General features: G+C 55.5%; 1 protein-coding gene across 2 annotated transcripts; it reads left to right on the top strand.

The window, feature by feature from the left end:
- LDLR (low density lipoprotein receptor) lies at positions 1–22,583 on the top strand. Of its 2 annotated transcripts, none has more exons than XM_048831775.2 (18): positions 1–189; positions 8,633–8,755; positions 9,133–9,255; positions 10,003–10,377; positions 11,151–11,273; positions 12,468–12,590; positions 12,925–13,044; positions 13,708–13,833; positions 14,414–14,585; positions 15,124–15,351; positions 15,602–15,720; positions 16,463–16,602; positions 17,409–17,550; positions 17,704–17,856; positions 18,147–18,323; positions 18,879–18,956; positions 19,546–19,703; positions 20,558–22,583. In XM_048831775.2, the coding sequence occupies exons 1-18, from the start codon at positions 117–119 to the stop codon at positions 20,591–20,593; spliced, it is 2,589 nt and encodes an 862-aa protein (XP_048687732.2). In that variant the 5' UTR covers positions 1–116; the 3' UTR covers positions 20,594–22,583. The 2 variants fall into 2 exon arrangements, with proteins under 2 accessions (XP_048687732.2, XP_048687730.2); XM_048831773.2 differs by lacking the exon at positions 1–189 and adding an exon at positions 6,765–6,855.
- Positions 22,584–27,565: the final 4,982 nt, after the last annotated feature.

Genomic DNA, 27,565 nt, shown 5'->3' with positions numbered 1-27,565 from the left:
GAAATGCGCTGACTCCAGCCCCACGGGCGCTGGCCAGCAGAGCGGGCTCCCGGCTGCGGATTACAGCGCGCCCAGGCCGGCCGCTGCACCGAGAGGCGCCCCCGGGGGAAGCCGGCATGGGGCAGGCAGGGGTCGCAGCCGCCCGGCTGGGGCTGGCGCTGGCGCTGCTCGCCCTGGCTGCAAGCGCAGGTAGGGGCCGGCGCGCGGCGTCCCGGGCGCTGGGAAGCACGTGGGGCGCTTGGCTAGGCTGGGGGGGGGGGGCGCTTGGCTAGGCTGGGGGGGGGGCGCTTGTTGCCCCCAGGGCGGGCTGGGAGGGGGGGGGGTCGGAGGGAAAAGGGGGTGACTGGGTGGTCCTAGAGTGTGATGTTGGGGCTTGGGGGGCCCCCCCCGGCTGGGGCAGGGGCTAGTGACTGCCCGGAGCCCCGTCGCTGCCTCCCCAGCATCGCTGCAGCTAGAGGTGGGGGAGACCCCGCGTTTCTCAGGGTGAGGGGCTTTCCTGCCCCCCCCCCATTGCCTCCGAGGGGGGGCGGGTTACTGTCAAGCCGCTTCCTCGCTGGGGTGTTTCTCATGCACCCCCCCCCCCCCGCCTGGGGAGGGGCTGGGAAGTCTGGGTGGGGGAGGGCTCAGCCCCCCCGTGTGGGTGGGGGGGGTGCAGCTGGATTCACCCCCCCCTTTCCTAGCCACCCCTTAACCCAGCTGGAAACCTCCAGGGCCCGTCTGTCTCCACCCGTTGCTGCCTTCTAACCCCCTTGACACACGCTGCTCCCCCCGGCGTGGCTAGACCGGAGTTACTCCGGATTGACACCCCAGCGCCGAATCAAACCCTAGACCGTGCTGGGGGGGGCGGTCTCTGTAGAAGGAGGGTTCAGTGATCAGGGGATTGCAAGGGGGACTGATTTGGTCTTGAGGCGCCCCTGAGCCCAAAGTGCCGTCAAGGGGCGTTAGGAGCCCAAAGTGGGGGCGTGCGAGGTGGGGGGCCTGGTGGCTGCTCTGGGGGGGGTGTAAGGTGGAGGGTCCCCGGTGGGGATCTGAGGTGAATGGGGGGGTCTGGTGTTGGGGGGGGGTAACGGGTTTCACACAGCGGGGGGGCACTGTCCGGGTGAGGGGGGGACTGGAGAACTTGGGGGCGAGGGTCTGGCACCGTGGGTGGGCGGGGCCACCCGGATGGGCGGGAAGGAAAAGGGGGCGGGCGGGGCCCCGCCCCTCTTCCCCCCCACCCCTTCCGCCCCAGCCTGCGCGCGCTGGACTCTCCCCTCGCCCATTGGCTGTGGCGGCAACTGGCCACCGGGAGGCCCCGCCCCCTGCCCAATGAGAGCTGATGTGGGCGGAGCCCAGCCTAGGAGTCCCCGTGTCTCTCATGACCCCCCCCATGTGAGCCCCCTGGATCAACCCCTCTTCCCACATGACCCCTGAGCCCCCCCCCAGGGTCTCTCTCAGTGACCCCCCCCATATGGCCCCCTTCAGTGTCTGTGTCAGCCCCCCTCCCATCATGACCCCTGAGCCCCCCCAGGGTCTCTCTCAGTGACCCCCCATATGGCCCCCTTCAGTGTCTGTGTCAGACCCCTCCCATCATGACCCCTGAGCCCCCCAGGGTCTCTCTCAGTGACCCCCCCCCATATGGCCCCCTTCAGTGTCTGCGTCAGCCCCCCTCCCATCATGACCCCTGAGCCCCCCCAGGGTCTCTCTCAGTGACCCCCCCCATGGCCCCCTTCAGTGTCTGTGTCAGCCCCCCTCCCATCATGAGGTCAGAAGGGACCATTATGATCATCTAGTCCGAGCCCCTGCACAACGCAGGCCCCTATTTACCATGAGGCCCCTAGTGTGTACTGAGCCCCCCCCGTGTACCCCCCCTGCAAATCCCCTTCCCCCCCATAAACCCAGGACCGTCCCCCCAAGAGCCCCTGGTGCAGGTGTCTCCAGCACCCCCCACCCATGGCCAGCGTCGTGCCCCAGCCAGGGGGAGCGGGACCTGGGGCGTTGGCTCCTTTGCTGACTTGGGGATGTGGCTGATCCCGAAACTCATGTCTGTGGCCAAGCCCGTCTCGGGGTGAACGGTCACCCTGACTGCGGCAGGACCCCGGGGAGCTGCAGCCCGGCCCTGTCCTTAGTCGCTGAGTCTAAAAATCCATAAACAAGCTTCAGAGCCGTGGCCCCAAGGCCATGGCCCCGTGTCCAAAGCCCCTTGTCAGGCAGCCTGCGGCGTGTGTCAGAAGGGACCTGCTTTGACATGCCAAGGGCTGTGACCAAGGTGAACCCTCCAGGCCTGATCCTGGTACGCTGGCACGTTTCCGTCCCATCCCCACAGCGCTCAGCGCTTCACGAGCGAGGATCCTGCGTCGCTCTGCGTCTTGTGTCATCACTTACACTAGTGCAAGGGGCTACCCATTCGGACTTGGCAGCGTTTTGCACCTCAGTGTGCAGGAACGTAAACCTGTTCCGAAGGGCTTTGTCTGCACCCAAATGCCTGTTGCTTTGAGTGTCAGGTGGGCATTTCCTTGCTTCCTCTGAGTGGTGGCTGACTGCAGTCTTTTTTTGGGGGGGGACCCCCCTAATTTTTTAAAAACATGCTAGTATTCAAAAGAAGAGAGACACTGCGTGAGTTGATACAAAAGACTAACTGATCAGCTCAGTGTTTAGTAGGGTGTCTTTGAAGCTACATACGGTTTTGGTTCAGGATCTCTCTCCCCCTGTTCAAAATCCCCATGCAGGGGTGAACTCTTGGGGTGTTTTTACCCAGGCGCTGCTCTCTGCAGCCAGGGAATGTGCACTTGTGCTCTGTCCAAGAAAGCAGAGAGTTGTTATATGCCTCTGTAGGCAAATATCTACCTGTATGTTCAGCAACCACAGAGGTCACTGTAGCATTGCTGTGCTCTCCCAGTTACCTCTGTAGCCAAAAATCCTAGTTAGCTGAATCCACAGCCTTGGGCTCCCCCCTTCCCCACCCCCCTTGGGTGCAAACGCTGGGTCTAGATAGCCAGCATTGCTGTAAATTGGGAGTGTACCGGAATTAAAGCTACTGTAGGGGAGCACCTGGATCTTTACTAGTTGCAGATGTTGCTGTCGCATTCATTTAACTAGAGCAAGAGGCAGAGTCCCTTCCCTACAAACCTTCCCTTCCCTCTGACTTCACCAGGGCGCTGTGGGGTCTTGAGAAATCAGTGTTTCCTTTCAGTCGAGCACAGTGAGCTGTATTGAACGTAGGGTGTTTTATTCAGCAGGAAAGGAAACTCATTGCTCATCGTACAAATCTGGCTCATTCGAGATTTCTCTGCCTGTGTCACAGAGAGAGAGAGTTTCCACAACAGGCTGCGTGTCACATTGGGGCTGCTTCTCCAGGCACCCCGTGAGCCAAACTGTGCGGACATAAAGTTAGACTAAGGGCCAAATTGATGATGGTATTTAGGCACCTGGAGATGCTGATAGGTTCTTTTGTAAATTCCTCTAGGTGCCTAACTCCCAGTGACTGTCAACCCAACTCAGGTGCCTTTGTAAATCTGGTCCTAAGTCTGTAGAGTAATTACTCTATTACTTTGTCATTACTTTGCTTTGGCCTTATGAGCTGTTCCTGATCTACACTGATTCCTCCCCCCCCCATGGACTCCTGCCATCTGCGCTAATTGCCTAGTGCCCTTGATTTTCCGGAGTGTGATTCCAGGCCCTCTGGATCTGTTCCCTTGCTTCTCAGCTCCTTCTGAAGGCTGAATGGAGACACGCTGGGTTTCAATTGCTCGTGCTCCAGGGCGACCTACAGCAAAATGCCACTAATGAATGCACATGGTTTTCTGGCTGAGTACAGGCTCTGGAGTGAGTGCATTACTCATTCATCCTTCCAGGCGCTGTCAAGGGCATGATGTCGTTGCTACAGGGAGGTGATGCTCCAGACGCCCACGCCAGGCAAAGGGGCTTTGCGATTGGCTTTGCCAGCGATTTGAGGAATTTAACTGTATTCCAGGCATTCTTACAAACTAGGCAAGGGCTGGAGTGATGTTTTATCCTGAACTTGTGACCTGAGAAAGCTGAAATGGAAAGAGTAGCTACAGGCTTCTATAACCAGCACTTGCAGGACTTACGAACGGTCTGTGGCAAAGTGGAATCTGCCGTGGAAGTGGTTAGAAATCGTCTGTCACGTGAAAGGGTGACTTGAGCTCCCCCCAAAAAATCCAGCCCTAAATCTCCAACTGGAGCAAATAGAACATCACAGTTCTAAGTGTCTGCAGTGAAAAGTATTTAAACTTTGCCTGGCTTATTGTCCTACCACACACACCTGCTGTCTGCACAGAGAGAGTGGAGAGCAAAAGGAACCATTGCCTAGTGGCAACATGTATATTTTTCTCTACTGGTCCTAGAAACAAATTAATTTTTAATTTGATTTTTAGGGAAGATAATTGAGGATGTCGATTTGAAAAGGAAGTGGTGTTTTTTAGTTGCTTAAACTTTTTAATGTAAATTTCAAAGCATTTCTTAGATGGGGGTCTGTTCTGGCCAAGATGGCAGGGTCTTTTCCATTTAAACCCAGAAATACTATCTGCAAACCACCCACTCCCGGGGCAGTTGACCATGGTCCGATGGGATGCCGGATGCTCCAAGGCTGGGTTGAGAAAATCAGTTTGGAGAGTCTTGTCATCTGACTGTCCTCTCCTGGGGCTCAGCAGTCGAAATGTCTCCTCGGTGCTTTCCAGCTTTTTGTTGCTGCGGCCATAAAATGGCGTGAAATGGTTTAGTTCTGTCTAATCTAAATCCCCAGCACCAGTGGTGGCTGTCAGGCCGCACCCCTTGCAGTACAAATAGCCTGACAAAGAGATGAAAACCCCGTAAGGGATGCTCTTCTTCCACAGTCAGTAGTGGATGGGGCCGCGCTGGGCAAAGCCGAATGAGTGGCTTTCTCCTGCAGTGCATTGACTGAAGTATTCTTCTGAGCAGCCTCCGTCTCTGGCTAGGTTCGCACTAATGGGTTAATGGGAAGTAGGTTGCCTTTACTGGAAATTGAGCAGTGCTGTTGCGAATTGTGCCCAACAATCCTGTTGTTAACTTTGCTTGGGCGCTGCTAGTTTCCCACATTAAAGGTCTGTGTTGGCTCAGCGTTACCTTGATGTGGCTGAGCTGTACGGGGTCCTTGCACTTAAGGCCTGCGAGGGGCAGAAAATGTTGAAATCTGCAAGTGACGCGCCACTTGGCCATGAGCCCCTGAAAGCTCTCCCCAGGTGAATGGAATCACTCGAGCCCTGATCCTGAAAAGACCAAAAGGTGGGCTTAGCCCTGCCATGGGAGCAGCCCCAAAGCTAAGCAAGTGCGTGTATGTTCCCAGGCAGCATCGGGGCCCAGACGAATAGGGATGCTGCGGTGACTCTAAAGTGAAGTGAAACCAAGGGATGTCTCAAGTGCCACTTTGATGTGTCTGACCTTGTAACAGACAGAGCTGCCAGCTCCTGCTAGACATTTCCTCTGGCTGTAGGACAGGGCCCCAGCCTCAGATCCCTCAAGAATCTAGCGTTTGGCCTGGCTGTGTGTGGTTAAAGTAAACCGCACTAGAGGTTGATGTCCAAGGCTTTGGACTACATAGGGAGACTGCTATGTTGCTGGGAACTGGCTTCCCCAGATACAGATGCTGTTTCCTTTCTTGGATCCTTCTGCGCATCAGCTGACGTCTGTGTAGCGACAACCCCATCTTAGGATTGTCTACGCTTAAAACACTTGTGCCAAGTAGAGAGGCTCCCGTCAGCGCAGGTGATCCACCTCCAAGAGGCAGTAGCTAGATGGACAGAAGAATTCGTCTGTCGACCTAGCGCTGTCTCCATGGGGACTTGGGTCAGTGTAACTATGCACTCCGGGGTGTGGATTTTCCCCACCCCTGACAGACGTAGTTAAACCAACGTCATTGTTTGGTGTAGCCCAGGCCTTTTGGGGGAGCTGTAAAAAACAGAAGGACGCAGGGTTTTGGAGCTGTGTGTTAGTGGAACTTTCGTAGGGCGAAGTCAGATCCAGCGAAGCCCAGTTAAAAATGGAAGGAAAGTCCCAGGTAGCTTGTGGTGCCTATCGAGAGGAGAGGTGGTGTGTGGGTTGTACTTTTCAATGCCTTCCTGCCGGAGCCACAGCTGCCATCTTGTGTCTTTTCCTTCACAGAAAGAATGTTACAAAGCAGCCAACTGTTGGCCTCTTGGGGTGCCTTACTATCTGTTCACTCTTGTTCTGATGTCAGGTGAAATAAGCCATCTAGGCTGGAAAAAATGCCCGGCTCATGTCCATTTCAGTGCCACACGATTTGCAAATTAGTAACCATTCCAGATCCTGGGAAGGGCACTGTGGTCAGGGCCAGCTATATAATAGACTGACTTCTAGAAAGGCTCCAGTCTGCCATTATCCCTCATGACAGGTGCAATCCTGTAACAAGGTGCATACTAGAAATGGACCAACAGCTGCAAAATTCAGCTGGAGGGGAGGAAGGTTTTTACTTCAGGCCTCCCGAGTATTTAAACTCGGGTGACGCAACCGGGTGTGCGTGTGAAGGCAGGGAATAGATTTCAGTGTTGTGCCAAAGATGTCCCCGTGGCTCAATCACCTGATGGTGTCTTGTTTGTGTTAGGCTCTGGCTAGCAAACACTGAAGCGGTGGTGGAGCCAGACAGGAAAAGTACTTCTCCTTTGGAGAGCTTATCTCAGAAGATTAATAGCTGGGCTGAGCCCCGGCTGCTGGTGGTGTGATCCTGGCTCCTCCTCGCTGTGCGCTGGGATGACTGCGACACAGAGCTGGGGCGGCTCCCCTGTTTTAAGGGCGTGTGAGAAATGACGTCTTGTGAATCAGCTGAAACTCGGTGGTGTGCTGCAGAGCAGCAGCAGTGGGAGGAAAACCCAGTGTGCCGTGAGTCAGCTCATGCCTGAGATGTGTGTGTGTCTGTTTCGCAGGGCGTGTCGGATGCCAGCTGGGGTCTGAGGGCCATGCACAGTCATGTACTTCCCCCCCGGGGTGCAGGAGCCGGGGCAGAACAGCCTAGTGCCCGGCTAACCCTGGTCTCTTCTAATCATTGTAGTTCAGTGTAATTCTCCGCGGCTTGCAGCGGGACTGTCCCTTGAGTTTTGAACATTCTGGCTGACCCCAAGCATCAGACAGTCCCAAGCTGGGCCCCATAAAACCATGAGATCTTAAAAGTGGACTCTCTTGGTGTAGGAACTGGGTGGCCCAGCAGTTAGAGCACTAGCCTAGGAGCTCTGGGTTCAAATCCTGGCTCTGCCAGACTCCCTGTGTGACCTTGGCCCAGTCTTTGGGCCTCCATTCCCATCTGGATATAATGGCCCTACCCTGCCTCCCAGGGGTGTGTTTGAGCCTAAAGACGTTAAAGGCTGTCAGGTGCTCAGCTGTTCTGGTGCTGGGGAGAAGGACCTTGGGTATGGCTGACATGTTTGAGATTTCCCCCAGCAGCTAGGGGGCTAGGCGGCTTCTCTTTTAAATTAAAGCTGATTTGGGGGGGAAGGGGTAGGAATGTAAATCACCAGACCCCAGAAGCTGGGCCTTCACAAAGGCTGTCAAATATCACAAGACTTGCAATAGACATGGCAAGCGTTGGCAGGGCTGAGCCGTTCTGTTCTCGAATCCGGCTTCTGTCCCACTGGGGCAAGGCACCTTCTGTTTCCTAAACCCCACTTGTTCCATGAAGGGCTGATGGGGCCCCGTGTTCTCCACGGGCCGCTGTTCCCCTGCAGCACCATGGGACGTGGCCCTGTTGGGTCCCTTTTAGACTGGTAGATGTGAGCCGTGGGAACTGTGTAGTGGAAAAGGTACCCTGCTTTCCAACCAAAAACTCCCGGCTCCTTCTGGTCGCTTTCACAGTGTCTCTAGTCGGGTGATGGTATTTCTTAGCACGGGTTGAACACCGGCTCCCTCTCTCCTGTGGATGAGCAAGGACAGTTCATTTCCTTTCCTCTCCAGTGATGCTTTTCCCAAGGCTTCTGCTTGCATTGGCGAAAGGGATCAAGGCTGGAGGAGCAATTCTTTAATGCTCAGCTGATGTAGGGAGACCGGGAATTGCTTCATGGCCCCGTGCAATGCCCATATGCAGAATGCCTGTAAAAAGACACTGGTGAAGTCTGGGCCCACTGAAAGCCACAAATTCACTCCATGGATCTACCATGAAGATCTTTAAAATGTGGATTCACTCAAGTGGGGGACCCCAATCCCCATGGATAGTGGGGCTCCGATCAGAGCTGGGAATAACAGCTTGCATCCAAAGATGCTGAGAGACCTTGGTTTGCCCCTCTCGCCCTCAGATGGGTTAAGGGGCCAGATCTTCAGCTGGTGTGAATCAGGATGGCTCCCTTGGCATCAGTGGTCTATGCTGATTTACACCAGCGGATATCGCTGGAGCGAAGTCGCTGTGGAGCAGAGGATCTGGCCTGTTATCTCGCCCGCTGCAGCAGACAGGCAGATGAGGGATACTACGGGCTTAGCTGGAGTTTTTCCAGGGATGAACTCGGCTTATAGGGTCTAGTCCATCTCCGGCCATGCAGCGTGGTTCCTGATAGAACATTTCCGAGCGCTCTGCTTCACTGTCTGCGCCCCGGCCTGCTGCTGCTGCTCCCCTGGGAGCCCGTCTCGCTCTCCTCTCCGCAGCTAACCTGGTGGCCTCTTGTTTCCCTCGCAGCGGAGGAGAAATGCGGTAAGACTGAGTTCCAGTGCCAGGATGGCGAGTGCATCCCCTCCAAGTGGGTGTGCGACGGGAGCCCGGAGTGCAAAGACGAGTCCGACGAGTGGCAGGAGACCTGCAGTAAGTAGCCGCTCCAGGAAACCGAGCAGGGAATCGAGGGCCGATCTCATGGGAGGAGATGTGGAGCTTGGCTGGCTCTGAGAGGGGGCGGGCCTGCATCGGGGCAGCGGGGACCCCCGGGGGAGGGTGAAGAGCTGTTAAAGGGCAAAGTTGGCCCAAGAAGAAATGGGGGCAAACTGGCCAGGGATCGACGCCAGCTGGAAAGGAGAGGAAATCTTTGAACCATCCGACGGAGGGAGGGAGGGTCTGGGCCAGCCAGGGTGAGATGACAGGGTGGCCCGTGCTAGCAGGGACTGGCCTCGAGGTCTCATCCAGCCCCATGTCCCCTGCACCCAGTGCAGTTCCTGAGGCCGTTGCCTGTTCCTTGTCTCCTCCAGAGTTGGTGACATGCAAGTCAGAGGAGTTCAGCTGCGGGGGCCGTGTTAACCGGTGCATCCCGGCTTCCTGGAGGTGCGACACCAAGGCGGACTGCGAGAACGGCTCAGACGAGCGGGATTGCCGTAAGTTGCGCTCGGCGCCGGGGCTGTTCGGTCTCCTGGAGCCAAAGGCCCTCACAGGATGTCCTGCATGCCTGGCTTTAAAGGGAGGGAGCAGGGCCTGGCATCCGAGCAGGCATGTGGGGAGGTGCTGGTGCTGGAGGGACTGGTTTGGTCTAGGGGAAACCGGGAAATCGTGATTGCGGGGTTCTGCTCCCAGCTCTGGGAGGGGAGGGGGGCTAGTGGCTAGAGCAGGGGGAACTGGGAGACAGGCTCCCGGGTCCTACCCCAGCTCTGTAGCTGCTTTGTTGTGACCTTGGGCACCTCGCTTCACATCTGCACGTCGAACAGGGCTGGTGCCTAGCTGCAGTTGGAGGTGTGACTGCTGTACGCGTAGACAGAGCTGAGTTCGCTCCAGGATCAGCCTCCCGGGCCGCCGGGGACGTGCTCTGGGGGCTGCCCATGCTCCTGGGGCTCTGTTGCGGCTGGTCACGCTAGCTGGCTTGCATGGAAGGCGAAAAGCGCGTCAAGTCCTGTTGCAGGGGCCAAGTCTCTCTCTCTAGCCCCCTGGCGTGGGCCGCTGATCACACCCTCTGCCTTGCCCCTCTCTCCAGCCCCCTGGCGTGGGCTGCTGATCCCCCCCCCCCCCCACCTTGCCCCTCTCTCCAGCCCCCTGGCTTGGGCCGCTGATCACACCCTCTGCCTTGCCCCTCTCTCCAGCCCCCTGGCGTGGGCCGCTGATCACACCCTCTGCCTTGCCCCTCTCTCCAGCCCCCAAGAGCTGCATGGACGACCAGTTCCAGTGCCACGGTGGGCAGTGCGTCTCCTTGGCTTTTGTCTGTGACGAGGACCACGACTGCGAGGACGGGAGTGATGAGGCTGACTGCCCCGCCCCGACCTGCAACCCCAACATGTTCCAGTGCAACAACTCCGTCTGCATCCCCAAGCTATGGGCCTGCGACGATGACCCCGACTGCCCGGACGGCTCCGACGAGTGGCCCCAGAACTGCGGCGGGCGGGTGGCCCCTGCCCCCAACCCCTGCTCGCCGCTGGAGTTCCACTGTGGCTCCGGGGAGTGCATCCACGCCCAGTGGCGCTGCGACGGGGGCTTGGACTGCCGGGATCGATCAGACGAGGAGAGCTGTGGTACGTCGGGCACGCTCTGGGCGGGGCCAGGGAGCTGCCGACTTCTAGCCGTGGGGGGAAGGCCTGACGCCTGTGACCGGCTGCGGGCCACATTGGCTCCTGGGAAATGAGTCGGGTTTTCAGTGCACTTCCTACTGGCCCAGTCTCCTGCCTCCCAACCAGCTCTAGTGGATCAGCATCGGGAGAGGCCTGGAACAGCCCCAGATACTGATCTGGGGTCCTGTCCAGGCCCAGGGCTCAGCCGTGTTGGCTGAAGCGTGAGGTGGGGTGGGGAAACCTGGCCTTAAGAAAAGACCGGCCGTACTGGGTCAGGGCAATGGTCCATCCAGCCTAGTGTCCTGTCTTCTGACAGCAGCCAGTGCCAGGTGCTGCAGAGGGAATGAACCGAACAGGGCAATTATCGTGTGATCCATCCCCTGCTGGCCTCTCCCAGCTTCTGGCAAACCGAGGCTAGTGACCCCGTCCTGGCCTGGCCGTCTCCTGGGCTGACCCTGCTCAGGGATGAATTGGGAGTGGCTGATATGATAGTCACGTTGCCCGCCTGCTGCCTGGCAAGCGACCGCTGTGACTGCCCCTCGTTCAGCTGGCGCGTTCACCGGGGCCGGCTCCAGCCCAGAGACGCCGTGTGCTTTCTGGGGTCGGATTTAAATAAAATCCCTCCAGAGCAAGTGGGGTAGAGACCCGAGCTGGCTTTCCCCGGGCAGCGGAAACGCCGCGCCGGTTGCTTTTGCAGCTGGGTCCTCAAGTCTCTGCCTTCCTCTCCGTCCCCTCAGCAAAGCCCACGTGCCGCCCGGACGAGTTTCAGTGCAGTGACGGGGCCTGCGTGCACGGCAGCCGGCAGTGCGACAAGGAGTATGACTGCAAAGACCTGAGTGACGAGGTCGGCTGCGAGAACGGTGAGTGCTGCAGGGCGGGCACGCCCGAGAGACCCGCGTGACCCGGCGTTCGACAAGCCCAGGGCTGCCCCCTGTGGGCTTGAGCCGGATCACCAATGCTCTCCAAGCTGTCCTAAGACCAATGGTGCCCATTTGGGCCAGAATCTCTAGCCGAACAAGGATTTCTGCAGTCACAAGTCGTGCCTACGTCCTAGGATGGCTGGTACTCCTGGGGGCTTCTGCAGGGGCGCACAATTCATGTGGCCTCCATTTTTCTGTGCCCCCCCACCACAAAAAAAATCTGCTGGGGGACACGCCCTCTTTCCAGGCAGCGCATCTGTTCCAGCGTGCCCGGAGCAGCCTCCGAGACGGGAGGGGCGCTGGGCGTGCATGCCTGGGTGATTGATCACTGTCGGGGGGAGAGGGGGCGCAGGGCTGCGTGTACACACGTGCCAATGAGAGAGACTCTGTCCCTCTCCCTTGCTACTGCAGCTGGCTGGTGTGGAAGGGTCGGGCTTTTTATTATGCAGGAGGCGGCTAGTGATACAAATGTAGCAGCCTGCCTGAGTAAATTGATCTCCTTCTCTGAGGCAGAAATGCAGCAGCCTGCCTGCTCGTAACATTGTTAATGTTCCTGGTGTTAGTTAACGGTTCCCATTCTCAGTCCGTTCCCCCAGCAGCAGAAAACCTGGGACAGTTTTCAGGCCCCTACACTGCCAGCGTGGTGTAGAGGAGCTTTACCCTAAGTGGCAGGAAAGGGATCCTCCACTAGGAAGAGCGATGCGCTTTCTCGCTCGTTTCCTGTGCCGAAGTGGCACCATGGGGTTCAGGATTTATTTTACTTATCCATTTAAAAGCAAGACTCGGAGGGCAAATAAAACCTTTCCCAAGCAGTCAATAAAATGTCAGGACAGTCCGAACCCAGCACTTCCCAAAGTACCCAGCCAGGTCCAGGACAACGATGGGTTTAGCAAAACTGAGAGACTTCCATGTGGAATTGGCTGCTGTGCTGAGCTCTTAGCTGGAGGAGGGGGAAGACTGCACCCCCCACCCCATCCCATCCTGGCCTTTCTCTGCACAGCTGGAGGTGAGGCGCTCAGTCGGCAGACCTCTCCAGCTCTTGCTGAGTGGGGCAGAGCAGCCGTCCAGGGCTTGTCTGTCTTACAAGAGAAGCCCAGCAGGAAACTCAAGAGACTCTTCCTTCCTTCCTTCCAGTGACTACCTGCGAAGGGCCTGACCAGTTTAAGTGCCGCTCTGGGGAGTGCATCGCTCTGGACAAAGTGTGCAATCGGCAGAGGGATTGCAGGGACTGGTCTGACGAGCCCATCAAGGAGTGTGGTAAGAGTTTGTTCTGTCGTGCGTTGGGCGTGCTGCCTTGCAGCATCATTGCTCGAAGACACACAGCTGGCCAGAGCAGGGCACCATCCATTCAGGGGAGAACAGATGGCTCCGTTTAGCTGGGATCCCAAGTTTCTTGCAATTGGTTCTCTCACCATTGCTGGATCCTACAGACTCTCTGATGGGTTTGAGGAAGGGGGCAGACAGTGTTGTGCTTACAGACACCTCTGCTCGGGACCCGCGCTGTGTGTCGATGGCCTTGGAGGGGCGGGCAGCTTAGGTGAAAAGCTTTGCTCACCATCGTCCTCTCATGCCCCAGTCGGTTTCCTTCCAGATACAAACGAGTGCCTGGCCAACAAAGGCGGCTGCTCCCACATCTGCAAAGATCTCAAGCTTGGGTACGAGTGCCTGTGTCCTGAGGGCTACCAGCTGGTTGGCCAGAAGAAATGTGAAGGTAGGTTCTCCACCCCGCCGTCAACCTCCCGCCAACTGCTGCATTTGGCTTTAAAATCCGCTGCCAGGTGCGGTGACGAGTCTGGAGCAGTATTTTTAACTGCCTCTCGCTGGCCGTGGGGGACATTTCTGTGGCTTTGAGGGGTAACGGCCGCTTTTAAGCAGCATGCTCGGAGACCGCTCCCGACGGCGCCTGCAAGCGCCGTCTGACAAGTGAGGCCCGTGAAGGTCCTACTCCATCCTGACTGGGCCATATTCAGCGCAAAGGCAGGTCCGTTTACTGTCACCAGATGTGTGGCTGCCAGTCCCGCCTTGCTGTGCAGGGGGCTTTGCTCCGTCTAGCACAGCTGACTTTCCACAGGGCCCCGCTGATGAGTTTATGCGACCTCCGGCTCTGGCCACCATCCCTAGCCCTGAAATTGGGGCGACCCGGTTTTTATAATGGAGGTAAATGTAGCTCCCTTTCTGAAGCCCATTCCCCGCTCTACCTTGGCAAGACCCTTTTTAGTATCTCCTCTGGGATTGTGACACAACAAACGCGTGCGGCTCTCAGCCTCCCGGGAATTAAAAAAGAAAAAACTTTTCCCTATTTAAAATCTCTGCTGGGACATCCTGTCTCTTACATTTCAAGGGGTTTTTAACTGCTTCCTCTTGGGGTTTGCAGATATTGACGAGTGTCTGAACCCCGATACGTGTAGCCAGACCTGCGTGAACCTGGAGGGAAGTTACAAGTGTGAATGTAACGAAGGATACCAGCTTGACCTCACTACCAAAACCTGCAAAGCCGTCGGTAAGTCAGCAACTCCTGGTTCTTGGGGGGCACCTCTTTTGATCTACACTCCTGTATCTTTTGGCCAGGCGGGGCTAAAAAAAATACTGCAGTATTCTTGGGAAAACTGGGGTTCGCTTCACTGTGCAATGCAGCATCTGGTTCCTAGTCCCTCCGTGCAGCCAGGCTGGTTCAGGTCTGCCTCTTGCCCGTCCCAGGTCTGTCTCTCAGCAGTCCCTGCTTTTAGGACCATTCCCCAGCAGCTCTTCCCAACCGTAGGGTCAGGTGACTCACCAGGAATCTGAGAGCAGGATGTTTGCTTAAGGAAACTGTTGCAAGTGGTTAATGAGAAACCCACGGGCTATTTCCCAGCGCCTGGCGGTGTCAGGCGAAACCGCCCTGTGGGATGGTAGCTGTGGCCACGGTTGTCGCCACGGCGACAGCAGGTGTCTTGGTGTTGGACTGTGTCTATCGCTGTGAACTTCCAGCTCTGCCGGGCTGTTCCCTCTTCCCGCTCGCGAAGGGGACCGGGCGCATCTTGCCTGGGTCTAAGCTAACGGCCCTGTCTCATGGCCCCTCTCTTCCTTCCCGCCCCTGCTAGGCACCATCGCATACCTCTTCTTCACCAACCGCAACGAAGTGAGGCGCATGACGCTGGATCGCAGCGACTATGGCAACCTCCTCTCCCACCTCAAGCACGTGGTGGCCTTGGACTTGGAAATCGCTGATCGCAAAATCTACTGGACTGACCTGTCTCAGAAGAAAATCTACAGGTACAGCCGGTTCTGCTGGGGCAGCCTGGCTTTGCTAGCGATGGGCGCGGCCCAGACCCGCGCTGAGCAGGGGTAACCCGACCCAGCAGGGTGTGAAGGCCGCCCCCAGCTGATAGACCCTCCAGCAAAGAAGCTAATCCCGTTTCCCAGTGAAGGGGGGTCCACATAGTGAAACCACAAGCCCCTTCATGGTAGCCCCAGCAGAGACTCCCGTGAGGTCTCCTCCCTCGGCTGGGAGGGGTGATGCGGGCTGGGGGAAGCTGGCCCTGCTGATCCCTAGACTTTCCTTGTCCTGTGCCTAGAGGATGTCTGTCTCCAGGACTGTTGGTCTGGTGTCTTCTCACCAGTGCCAGAGTTTGCCCTTGATCCTCCGCTGGCAGAAACCGTCGCGGTTCCGTGGCATTCATTGGCACTGCCCTGACTGGCCCGTTGTCTCTGCTTGCCCGCAGCCCTGCTGCGAGGATGCGCTTGGTACCACTCCTCCAGTGTGCCTTGGTCCAAGCCCCAGGCTCTAACCCATCTCTCTTCTCCCCGGCAGCACCCAGATAGACCAGGCTGACAACTCCACCCACCACACCACTGTGATCAGCACCGGCCTCCAAGCCCCCGACGGCATCGCCGTCGACTGGGTCCACGGGAACATCTACTGGACGGACTCGGCACTGGGCACCGTCTCTGTGGCCGACCGGGAGGGTGCCAAGAGGAAGACCCTGATCGAAGAGCCCGGCTCCAAGCCACGAGCCATCGTGGTGGACCCCAGTCACGGGTACGTGGCTTTAAAGCCGTCTCGTGTGTAACGGGAGGAGGGGAAGTGCCCATCAGAGCTCCTGCCAATCTGTGAGCATTCCCTAGGCAACGCAGACAGATGAGGCATCTGATGCCCTGACTGGAGAATTCAAACAGAGATGGGCTTGAACTCTGTGCCCAGACTCAGAGCTTTCTTCTCCAGGTTGTGCTAGCTTAGCCTGTCCCCGTGAGCAGTGGTTTCTAATCTCCTTGTGCCTCCCTCCTGGCAGCTTCATGTACTGGACGGACTGGGGGACTTCTGCCAAGATCGGAAAGAGCGGGCTGAATGGAGTGGACAGCTTTCCTCTGGTGAAAGACGGCATTGAGTGGCCTAATGGAATAACTCTAGGTATGAGGGGGGTGTCTGTGGGTCCCACTGTTCCCCGCCAGAAGGGTGAGCACAGAACTGAAGGAATGTTCCCTTGAGGAGAGCCTGGGTAGGAGAATGCAGGGGGAAACCGATCAGAAACCAAAGGGAATTTGGCCAATATGGTTTCGCTGTCCTGGGCACTGTGCTGCAGTGACCCCTTTCAGCCCAATATTTCTATGGGTCGAAGAACAACCACCAGGGCTAGAGTAACGAGCTTGCGGGGGGTGTCAGTAACACACACTGAGGAGGGTTTATTGGCCAAGACTTTCAAGTCTGGGAGCCCAAAACTAAGCTCCTCAGGGAGTGAGTTTCTTGGGAGCTTCTGAAAATCAGGCCACTGACTTAGGCACCCAAATATAGATCTTCTGAAGGCCAGAAATTGTCTAAAGCGAGGCTCCTGAAACCATCTGTTGTGTCCCATTTAAATCGGGTTTCTTTGACCTCTTGGCTACGCGGAGGTTTCAGGCACGCGTACGAGGTGTGCTGGTGGGTCTTGTTGAGCCAAAGATGTCTTTGGAAGCTCTTTGTTTCTGTAGCTTTGGGGAGTGTTAGCACAAAATGGGACGTAACGTTCCTTTCACGTGGCTGGATTCTCCATGGCTTGGCTGAATGGAGAGGCTGGCTTGTCTAGAAGGTCTCTTAGCTGAGTGCTCCAGCTCCCTGCGAGATCTCTGCTGCCCTGGAGCCCCTGGAGCCTTCACTGTACCTGGGTCCATTTCAGATCTGGTAAACCAGCGCCTCTACTGGGTAGACTCCAAGCTGCATTCCATCTCCAGCGTGGGCGTCAATGGGGGCAGCAGGAAAACCGTCCTCGAGGACCGGGAGAGACTGGCTCACCCTTTCGCAGTCACCGTCTTTGAGGTGAGTCTTGGGTCTAAGCTCTCCTGTCTTGGATCAGCCTCGCAAAATCATGGTGGAAACTTAAACGTCCCGGGACAAAATCAAAGTACCTGCCCCTGGCGTCATGGGGCTCCCTGCTTTCAAAAGCAGCTTGTGATGTGGGTGCCTCTGTGATTGCCCGACTTGACACTTCAAAAGAGGCCTGGCTTTTTCCCCCGCTTTCCCAGCGAGCACTGAGCACCTGCCCTCTGAAAATCCAGCCACTTTAAGGGATCCCAAGTTGGACACCCGGTAATTGCTAGTCACTCTTGAAAAACATTCACCTTGGAGTTAAAAGCCTCTCCGTGTCCTGGCACCTGATGTAGCTTGTGTTGGTGGGTGACACTGCATTACAGGCTCCAACCTGGTCTGACACTGCCCCGTTCTGCTGGGGGCTGTGTAGACACAATGGAAAAGCCCGTCCCAGGAGCTTACAGCTGACGTGCTTTGTGCACAGGGGCTGTTCCGAACGTGGCCGGTCTCCTGACTCGGCTCATCTGACGAATCACTAAATTTCTAGCCTCTCTTCAACCCCCGATTCCATCCGTTGGGTCGACTGCTTAGAGGAGGAAGGTCTGGGACTGCCTGGACCTTGCACCATGCAGAGATCAGTGATGCAACTTGCTCTGGTTACAGAGGCCAGGCATTTGTCTGCCTCTTTGTCAGTATTTGCTCTTGTGTCCCTGGCACGTACTGTTGTGTTTTCGGTGAGTGGGTGTCGGGAGGAGTCAGTGGCTAACGAGGGGGCGGCTTTTTGATTTTTTTTTCCATCTCAAATCCCACTTCAGGATAAGGTGTTCTGGACAGATATCCTCAATGAAGCCATCTTCAGCGCCAACCGCCTGACTGGTGCCAACGTCACCCTGGTGGCGGAAGACTTGTTTTCCCCGGAAGATCTCGTCCTGTATCACAACCTGCGGCAGCCAGCAGGTACGGAAGGCGCTCATCCGGTCGACCCGGAGTGTGCCGGCTGCGTGACTCTCTGCCCCCACGTTGGGATCTCCTTGCAGAATCCCTCCGTCTGTCTCTGGAGCGCCCCCCCGTTGCTTTCAATGCTCATGCCTGTACTCTGTGCCCTCCCAGGCGTCAACTGGTGCGAGAACCACCCTCTCCCGAATGGCGGCTGCGAGTACCTGTGCCTCCCGGCCCCCCAGATCACACACCACTCGCCCAAGTACACCTGTGCCTGCCCCGATGCCCTGCACCTCGCTGCGGACATGAGGAGCTGCACCAAAGGTACGTGGGGGAATCGGTCACCACTTCTGCTGCCAGCTCGATGGCATTTCCCGCTGCCTCTGTGCCGAGCTTTCTGTAGAAGGCCTGGTCCTGTTGGAGGGGGCGGGAGTGTTCCCTGGTGGTTAGAGCAAGGGAGTGGGTAGCCAGGACTCCTGGGTCCTATTCTCAGTGCAGTCGTTGACACCCAGCATCACACAGGGAAAGTCACTTGACCTCCATAGGCTGCCAGTAAAATGGGCAGAGAAACCTCTCTTCCCACCTCTCCGCTAAGTGTTAAATTCCCCTCCCAGATCCTGAAGTCCCAGCGGCCCCCAGAACCACGCCTGGGAGACCTGCCGCCAGCATCACGCCTCCGAACCGGCTGCTCACCACGACCAGCGTGCTGAAGCAGACAGCAAGGCCGCCGGCTGCCACCCGTGCCAGCCCCGACCTCACCACGCCGGAGATGGTCACTCTGTCGCAGCAGGGTAAGAGTGTCTTTCTATTTCTCCCCCCACCCCCGACAAGCTCAGGGGGCAAACAGCCTCACTTCTGCAGAACCATAGCTAGAAATGCTGTCCAGCAGTTAGAGCAGAGGGGACTGGGAGTCCTGACTTCTGGGTTATGCTCCCAACTCGGGGGAGGGCAACATGGTCTAATGGTTAGAGCCGGGTGTTCTTGGTGTCCGGACACCTGGCTTCTATTTTTCAGTTCTGGGAGAGGAGTGTATTCTCATGACTAGACGGCAGGGGAGAATGGGAGTTGGGACTCCTGGGTTCTAATCCTGCCAAGGCATCAGCTTGCCTGAGGTCACTGGGCTTCTGTGCCTCAGTTTCCCCACCTGTAAAAGGAGGCTGATGCAATCAGCGGCAGAAGAGCCAAGAGTCAGCCAGTCGCTCTGTTGGCTACTGTGACGGTGGGATCTCTGTACAGTGCCTGGGATAGACAAGCCATCCTTTCCACCAGTCCCATCCTGTCTTGAACGGCCACTTGGCTCCTGCCCTTCTGCCACGTGCTAACTGGCTTCTCCCCCCTTCCTCCAGCTCGCAACGACGTTGCTGCTGAGACCAACCAGGACAAGCACAGCGGCCCCACTGCGCTCTCCATTGTCTTGCCACTGGGTAAGTTCCTGTTCCTAAAACGCTGGCTGCTCTGAGCAGCCTCCTTCTCTGCAAACAAAATTGCCGGGGGCTTGGATCCTGGCTGTTCCCTGCCTTGGTTGCCAAGGCGTCTGGTCGTGGTCATCGGGTTCAGCGGCTTGCCCCAGTCTGGAATTGGGAAGGAATTTCTCCCATGAATGCGTTAGGGACCCCTGGGGTGGGCGCCTGCCTCAGTTTCCCCATCAGTATAATGGGGAATAGCAGCGCTGTTGTGGAGATGAACACATTGGATTCTGAGGCACTCCTAGTCCCCATCAGCGGGGTCTAAGTACCAGAGAGAGAGAGAGACCTCCGTTACCTCTGATCCATCTTTCCCTCCCATCGGTGATTCTCTGACCTCTGCTTAAATGCTTTGCCGGATCAGGACCGGTTGGGGGCCTCTGTGCGCCATGGGAATTTCACATCCCAGCATCTTCCGTAGTGAATCGATACAGACTGTACCATTGCCTCACGGGGGCAGGGATTGAATAGAACTTCTCAGGTCTTGTGTTTAATTCCAGCAGTTACAATAACGTTTCCTCCTCCTCTTACCTCTCTCGCCCCCCCCCAGTGCTCATTAGCTTAATAGCCTTCGGTGCTTTCCTGGTGTGGAAGAACTGGCGCCTCAAGAACACCAACAGCATCAACTTCGACAACCCCGTCTATCAGAAAACGACGGAGGACGAGATTCACATCTGTCGGAGCCAGGACGGATACACGTACCCATCGGTAAGCCAGTTCCTGCCTCTCTGCTAGCTGCCAAAATCCGCTTGCAAAACAGAGTTCTGACCTGTACGCCAACCGGGAGGTCTGCAGTCCCTGCTGAGAGGAAGGTGGCAAGGAGCCCAGGGTCCAAGTATGTCCCCAGTCTGTGCTCTGCTAGGAGTCTTCCAAGAGCCGCAGGCATGGCCTGCACGCAGGGCTGGCAGCCAGGAACGTCTGAGCAGAGCTGGGCCAAAAATCCTCTGCTTCGTCCGCAACTTTGGAAACTTAAAAAAAAAATGTTTCCGGGTGTTTTGTCCGCTGGTTTGGTTTGGAGTAGCTTTAACTGAAAGGAATTGCTTAGACAAAAAGCTGTGTCAAACCCAAACAGTTCAATCGGGACATGTTGAAACTGGCTGCTTCAAAAACGCAGTGAAATTGACACCTGTGTTTGAGAAACATTTGCGGGGTCGCTGAATCTGCTTTGTCAAAAGTTTTTTTGGGTTTTTTTTTTTTTTTCCCACCCAGCTCGGGGCTTTGGCAAAGTCACTGCTCATCTCACTGGGATAATATTTCACACCTCCTCGGGATCCTGGGAGTACCACTACCCCCTACTTGATGGAATCAGAGTAGTTGACTGTCCTAGCCCCCATACTGCCAGCAGCTAAGAGGAGTTCTCCTTTAGCACAAGCAATTTCTGAAGCAGAAGTTCCTGCCTCCTATTTCCCAATGGCCGATACACCCTGGCTAGTCAGAGCTTCACCCAGTAGGGACAAACCCTGAAGTCTGAAGCAGCCGCTTTGTTTGGTTTCTGAGGCTTAGCTAGATCCCCACCCGAAGGAGACCCCTTTGGTAACGGCTGAAATGTGTTTCCTTGACAGAGACAGATCGTCAGCTTGGAAGATGATGCTGCATGAACCTGGAATGTGCCTCCCGCCAGACTTTGCTGCTCGTTTCGCGGGAGGGAAGGACGCGCCACGTCTTTCTCCCCCCCTGACTTTTTGATTCTTTAACGACCGTCCAATCCGCCCACAGTGCCGCACCACTTCCTGAGTAACTTGATGAGCCTGCGCTGCTTCTCCCCCAGCACACTGTTCGCCTGGCTCTCAGGGGAGGAGACGCATGTGGTTTGACTCATGGGGTTTTTATGTTTTATATATTTAATACTTTTTGTATCGGATGCAGTCAATTTCCCCCAGGGACGTACCTGCTGGTTTTCTTCCGTTTTTATCTGGGGAAGGAGAATTTTTCTTACGTGGGAAATCGGGGGGCTGTGGAAAGAAACACAACTTCTCTGGATGTAAGCTGGCAGTCCCCACAGCTACAGCTGGTCAATTTCACTAAAGGGCTCAGGGCAGAGAGGAAGGATGGAGCCTGATCTGTATCAGGGACTTAAAAACCAAATCGGTGCTACCATCACATCTGTACTCAGTGTCTGCCTGCGTGCGCCCCTTCTGGGGAATGGATGTTTGCTTGGCTCTGGAATCCCGCCCCCCACGCCGACACATATGCATGTCCCATGTCTCTTTCCCGAGCAGGATAAGTCTTCAGACATGCCCCCCCCCCCCCAGGCAAATATGGCATGACCCACGTGCTTCTCTCGGTCAGCGACACTGGCATGTGAACAGGATGGTTCTTTGGAGATGGGCCGGTCGGTGCAGTTGCCCTTCGCCGATTCCCGTCGCCGGGTTCAAATGTTGTAACTTCTCCCCCAGCCGCCTTGCACTTTTTGGGGTTCTCTTCAGGGGGGGTTGTATATTTTTGGTAACTTCTTTTTTTGCACGGTCTTTCATTTTTTCCCTCCTTCCCTCTTGCGCTGCAGGGTTGGCAGAGCACGGGGGGGGGTGCAAGGAAGAAATCCAAGTTGGGCTCAAAGAGGTCTCGTTGCGTTGGCGCTGTGCTGATGCTTAGTACTGTACGTCCTCTGCGCACCTGGCTGGGAGGGCAAAGAGGAGCGGCTTGTGCTGGCCAGGGCAGTAGGAAATGTAAGCCATGATAGTGGGCTCTGAATTTTTATTACTGTTTACAGTTGCCACATGCCTTAGCACTTTGAGTCTTGATAACAGCTAAGCCGGCTGCCTTCCCCTGCCCCCCAATTCCTCCCTCCCTCCCTCCTGCTTTGTCTGAATGCTTTTTACAGCCCCACCCCTGGAACTGCCCTTTTTTAAAAAAAAAAACAAAAAACAAAAAGAAAACCCTGCGCAGGATTCTGCACCCTACCAAAAATACCCAGAATGAAAAACCTTCTAAGCTTTCGTGAACGATGGAGCTTTTCTCTACCCATGCTCGACAGCGTACTTGAGTTACTGGCATTCCCCATGTGCGTATATCTTGCGTTGGAGCGACTTTGCTCACAAACGTGCAGGATCAGGGCTTAAATGTTGCCTTTCTGATTTGGTACCTTCCCTATTCAGCCTGTCTGCAGGGGGGGGAATTCTGCATAGATGTGAGTTTTAATAATCGAGGTGTGGGGAAGGCAGTGTAATGTTCCGGGATCTAAAGGTTAAAGATAACAAAAGGGCAACTCTTCCCGCCTTGGCTTAGCCACCCTTTCCCTCGGGCCAGGGAACACGGCTACAGACCAACGCAAAGAACTCGCCCCTTTCTGCCTGAAGCTGTGACCAATTCAACTTTTCTTATTTTGAAGGGTGTAAATAATGTCTGTGTACAGCTTATACATAGTATCTATGGTCACACACACTGGCCTTTTGTGTGTGTTTGTAAATGTTTGGCTGGAGCCATTTCCTGTATGTAAAATATGATTTATTTATTTTCTCGATTTCATGGTTGCTGAGTTAATTTCTTCCTTCATCCCCCCCCCCCCCTTTCTATTTTGTTTGTGGGGGTGGGAGGGTGTCTCCACCTGCCAGCCAATTTTTCAGTGAATAAAGGGATTTTTGCACTACTGACCGGTCTCCGTCACAACTGGCGCCTACTGGGGAAAAGTGTCATCTACAGTCAATAAGTGTCACAGATTTAAAAAAAAATCCAAGTGTTGAAATTTCTATTCTAATATGATCAATTAAATTTTGGAATGGAAACTATCGGTAGAAACTTCACCGTGTCCTTCTCTTTGTAATTAATATAGACTCTTAATTAGTTACATCTCCCTTTTGAAGGAGGGGATAAGGTTTGTGGAGGTTTTCCCCCCCCCCCCCCCCCCCGCCCCTCCAGTTCTTCTGACTCTCAATTCAGGAAAGCTTGAATTCCATGAGACCTTAAGCATGTGGTCAAAGCTAAGGGCCTGCTTTCTTGAATTGTTTTTTTATATATAATTTAAACAAAGGAGATTCTTACAAGTTCTGTAAACTCTGTTTCCAGGTTATCTTCCCCATTGGGCACACCTATTTGTAAATTGCCTGGCAAATGTGCTGATATTAATCACTAACTGTGCGGCATAATGTTAATCTATCGATCTCTGTCAGTTGCCCTCTTTTAACTGCATCTTTAATTGTGATCATCTGGCTCCACAGCCAAAAAATAACCCTTACCCTGGCATTTTTACTTGAAAAAAGACATTACGCAGACATTACTTGTATAATACTCCCCAGCCACTTACCCTTCCATAAGGGCTTTTGATGGTAGCTTAGTGGATGCCGGATGATCAGTCATTAGACTCTAGCTCCCTGGGGCGTGACTCTTCTGCTGATTTAAGCAAGGGCTGCTGCATGGATTGATTGCAGTCAGAGATGGCTCAGAATATGCCGCCGTCTGTTCTGTTCCCCTCCTCGGCTGTCATATCCATGTAATCAAGCCTGAGCTTGCTCTTCAGTGGCTTTGAATGCGTCCCCTGAAGTCTCACATGTGCCTGCAGAATAAGGCACGGGTTGGCTGCACTCACGTAGTCGAGCTGCACGTACTTATTTAAACCAAGTGACTCTTAAAGAAGGAAAAAAACATCCTATGGTAACTTCTCTAAACTTTGTTGCCTTTTATATAAACACAACTGCAACCTGTACCCGGAACGAATGTTGGGTTCTGCAGCGTCTGTCCTCCGTTATCTAAACCAACTTCTAATGCTGGGCCTTCAATCCAACATGAGCTGGTGTTTTTCTGTCAAATACAGAGACCTTTATAAGGAGAAGTTCTGTACTCCGTGTCCTGAAGTGCGGCTAAGGAAATGGGGCTCCAGATGTTAATTCCACACATTTCTTAGCTTTACTAACAAGTGGTGGATCTGTTTTTTGATGGCAAAGCACTGGACCAAGTCCTTGTCTTGCAGAGGACCTGATCCAAAGGCCGCCTTTCCCAATAGCCGCTGGGTCCGGCCCAGAGGACAAAGCCTGTGGCCCAGAGACCCTTCCCTTTCCGTGGCAGAGGTGCCTCCAGAAATCAACTTACTCTCCTCCCGCTCTTCTCCATCATCAGCTGGCCTCCTGCCAGAGTCTCCTTCTGCCAAAAGCCAAGAGCGCTGCTCTGTCAGAAAGGGAAAGGAGCTTAAAAATTGCACTCGTTATTTTTTTACGTGGAGACAGTTGCGTGGCTCACCTGCAGTCCTCAAGCAGGGTTAGTGAATTGGAACTTCTTTAATTGTATTTGACCTGATCTTAGTGCCACGGGCCCCATCCCGGCTCATGGTGAGCATGACGGACCTGTGGGGTTCTGAGCTTCAGCCAAGTCTCCCACCCAGTGAGACAAGGGAAAGGAATTGAATGGGGCAAGCGGGGATGTTTCAAAGGAACCTAAGACAATTAAACACCAACTCCAGTAGGATTTGAGTGTTAAGCTCTTCTGAGCCTGTTGGAAAAACCCTGCCTGAAACCTGCTCAGGTGAAACTTGTCCTAACGCTGGCTCCAAGAGCTAAACCCAACTGCCTTGATTCTGTTCACTTTCTGCCTTGGTTTTTTCTCTTTTCTCTTCTCTTCCTCCCGCCTTACCTTCCAGGCAGGTGGCCTGTTTCTCCACAAATTCTTCATATGGTGCTAAACTGATCTCCTGCCACTTGCCTCGTTCAGCATCCCTGGTTCTAAATGTTTCCGCAAGTTCCTTCTTTTATGCACGAAGGAAATTCTACCTCTTTTTTTCCCTTCTAGTAAATTCCTCCTTTCCTGGAGGCTTTGAGGGGTGGGGTCTGAAAGTTGTGGGGCCAAGGGCTAGTTGGAATTTCTTAGCTGCTCACTTGTGGGGAAAGTGGCAGAGTGAGGTATTGGAGGGGGAGGGGGACCTGCTGGTAGAGTGGTTTCTCTCTCCGTGAAGCAGCCTGCGGGGCCGTCTGTCCTGCCCCTCTCTGTCACGGTTCAGCCTGTGCCCTGCAAGCCTTAGGAGGAAGATTTTTGCAAGCTTCCCCTGTTAACAGCACTTCAACTACAGTAATCCTAGCAATGTTAGGTGCCCTGGTGTAGACAGGCCTCCGGCGTTCTGAATGCTGTTATCTAAACCACCTTGGAACACGTTTTGCTCTCCCTCCTAGCTGGCTCTGCCCTGGCTTCCCCTTTACATGGTAGAGTTTTGAACCAGTGCCCTCAGTGGTGGCTGCGTTCTGCAGGATTGGCAAGACACTGAACTGGGGCAGGAAGCAAAAGCAATGATGGCAAAGGGCTTGTCTCTCCTGGGCCTAGGGCTGGTGCAAAAATCACAGGGCTCCTCGATCCAGATCCCATTGAGTCCAGGGGAAGATAGAGGCTACCTGCTGCTGCAGAGCTGGGCCTAGACTAGCAGGTGCCTGTGTTCTTGGGGGGGATTCCCCCAGCCAGGGCACAGCTGCCCGCAGTGTGCTCGACAAGCAGCCGGGTGGTTGCCAGGGTGTTGCTACACCCGCCGCAAAGGCCGTTTAACCAGCTGTTTCCCCCCTTTCATTTCAGGCGGTTTGCAGGCACTTTGCAGCAAACCCCATGTGCAGGGCCTGCTCCCCTGCCCGCGAGGGGTCCCTGGGAGCCCAGGCAGGGTTGAGGTTCGGGTTCGGGCACTGAGCTGAGGCCTAGATGTAGTTGCGGGCAGGCCGGCCACGGACGAGGTACTTGACCTGGGAGCAGGGTTTGCAGAAAGGCTGGCTCTGGGCTCCTCCGTGGGAGGGGAGACGTCTTAAAGTCCCGCTCCTTACTCAGACAGGGCCCGAGTCACTGCTGTGTGATTGCCTGAGGCCGGCAGCTGCCGGGCCAATGAGCCTGGGGGAGATTTCAGAGACAGCGAACGCCTGGTGGCTAGGTTTGGGTCGTGCTTTGCCAGCCTAGCTTATGTGGGCTGGGGAGAGGAGGGATCGGCTGAGGAAGCCTCCTGACCTGGTCTCAGCTGTGTTAAAACCCTGCCTTAAACCACCACCCCCCGCCAAGCCCCCCTTTGCGTTTGGCTGTTTCCATACATCAGTGACTGAATAAAACTTTAAATGCACAAAACCAGCCCCTTGTTTCTTTCCTCTGTATTGCTTTGACATTTTCCATGGTGCCCATGGCATTTGCCTTGGCCTGAAGGGGGGGAATTGAGGAGCTCAAGGGGGGGGGGTGTCTCAAAAATATTTGGAGAGGGGGGCTCGGGTGTAAACCCCTTATTCCCCGTCTCCCCCGGAGCTCTGTGCAATGATCCTGAATGCTCACCTACCACTGTTAACCACAGGAGGCCCGTAGTGCCAGCTTCAGTTTACAGAGAGGGGAAACTGAGGCACAGAGAGGGCAAGTGACTTGCCCAAGGTCAGAGGTAGCTGGTGACAGCTCTGCTGAATCAACCACATTTCGGTGAGCCCGGCTCGGGGCAAATGAGCTGCTTTGTTTTCTGTCTCCACGGGTGAGTTGGGTTAACGCTTGGGAGAGCTGCTGTTTGCTGCTGTGGGAGCGGCCGGCGCAGGGGGCTGTTAGACTCGCTGCGCTGCTGTTGTGCAAACATCTTCTGCAAATCATTTTCTAGGCTAGTTTGCCCTTAAAGGGCGGGTGTTACCCTCACAGCATCGAAGTGCACACATAACTGTGCCTGCTGGCAGCCTGCAGCATAACACGGCTTCCTGTCTGAGAATCCCAACCCCGTCAAATCCAAAACCAGCGAGAGCCAAAGCAGGCTGCTCCCTCTGGCAGAGGTGCACAATTCTCCCCACCTTCCACTAGGCTGGGACACAGATCACAGCGTTTCCTACAGCATCTCGCTGCCAGCAGCACCAGGAGACCCCCCTGAACCGCACAGGGTCAGCCTGCAATTTTAACATGCTTTGCTGTCGGCCCGGCAGCTCTGGGTGCCCACTCACCTCTCCCCGCTGCCAGAGAGAGAGGCGTATAAATAAGGTTTGAACTTTGTGCTAGTGGGCGCTGGGCCATCCTGGGCATTGCTCCCTGCCAGCCAGCCTACGCCACAGGGCAGGGGACAAGGACGCTCACCAGCCATCGCTCCCACTGGGGCTTGTCGACAAGTCAGGGTTGAAGAGAGAGCCGCAGGGGTCACCAAAGCCGTCCCCACAGCTCACTTGCCTCTGAAAGGGCCTAGGGATTTGTCAGCAGAGACAGCCAGAGAGCCAAAGGGAGAGATGGGGGAGCCGGGAGCCAGGACTCCTGGGTTCTATCCCAGCTCGGGGAGGGGAGGGGAATGGGGTCTAGTGGTTAGAGTAGGGGGCTGGGGATCAGGACTCCTGGGGTCTATCCCAGCTCTGGGAGGGGAGTGTGGTCTAGTGGTTAGAGGGGCTAGGCTGGGACCCTGGGTTCTTTCCCTGACTCTGTAAGGGGAGTGGGGTTTACTGGTTACAGCCTGGGGGGAGGGTTGAGAGTCAGGACTCCTGGGTTCTCTTCCCAGCTCTGGGAGGGTGGTGGGGTGCAGTGGTCAGAGCAGGGTGTCAGGACTAGATCCAGGAGAGATGGTTTGGACTGGGCACAGGCAGGGTTATTCGCAGCATTTGATACCCCTGAATGTTGGACCCCTGAGCCTGAGCCTGGCTGACAAATGCTGACTTTGTTTAGTGATCCATTTGCCGGTT

Source organism: Caretta caretta, chromosome 20 (assembly GCF_965140235.1).
Source record: "Caretta caretta isolate rCarCar2 chromosome 20, rCarCar1.hap1, whole genome shotgun sequence".
NCBI lineage: Eukaryota > Metazoa > Chordata > Testudines > Cheloniidae > Caretta > Caretta caretta.
Note: the sequence above shows the minus strand (reverse complement) of the source record. Positions and strands in the feature narration are given on the sequence as shown.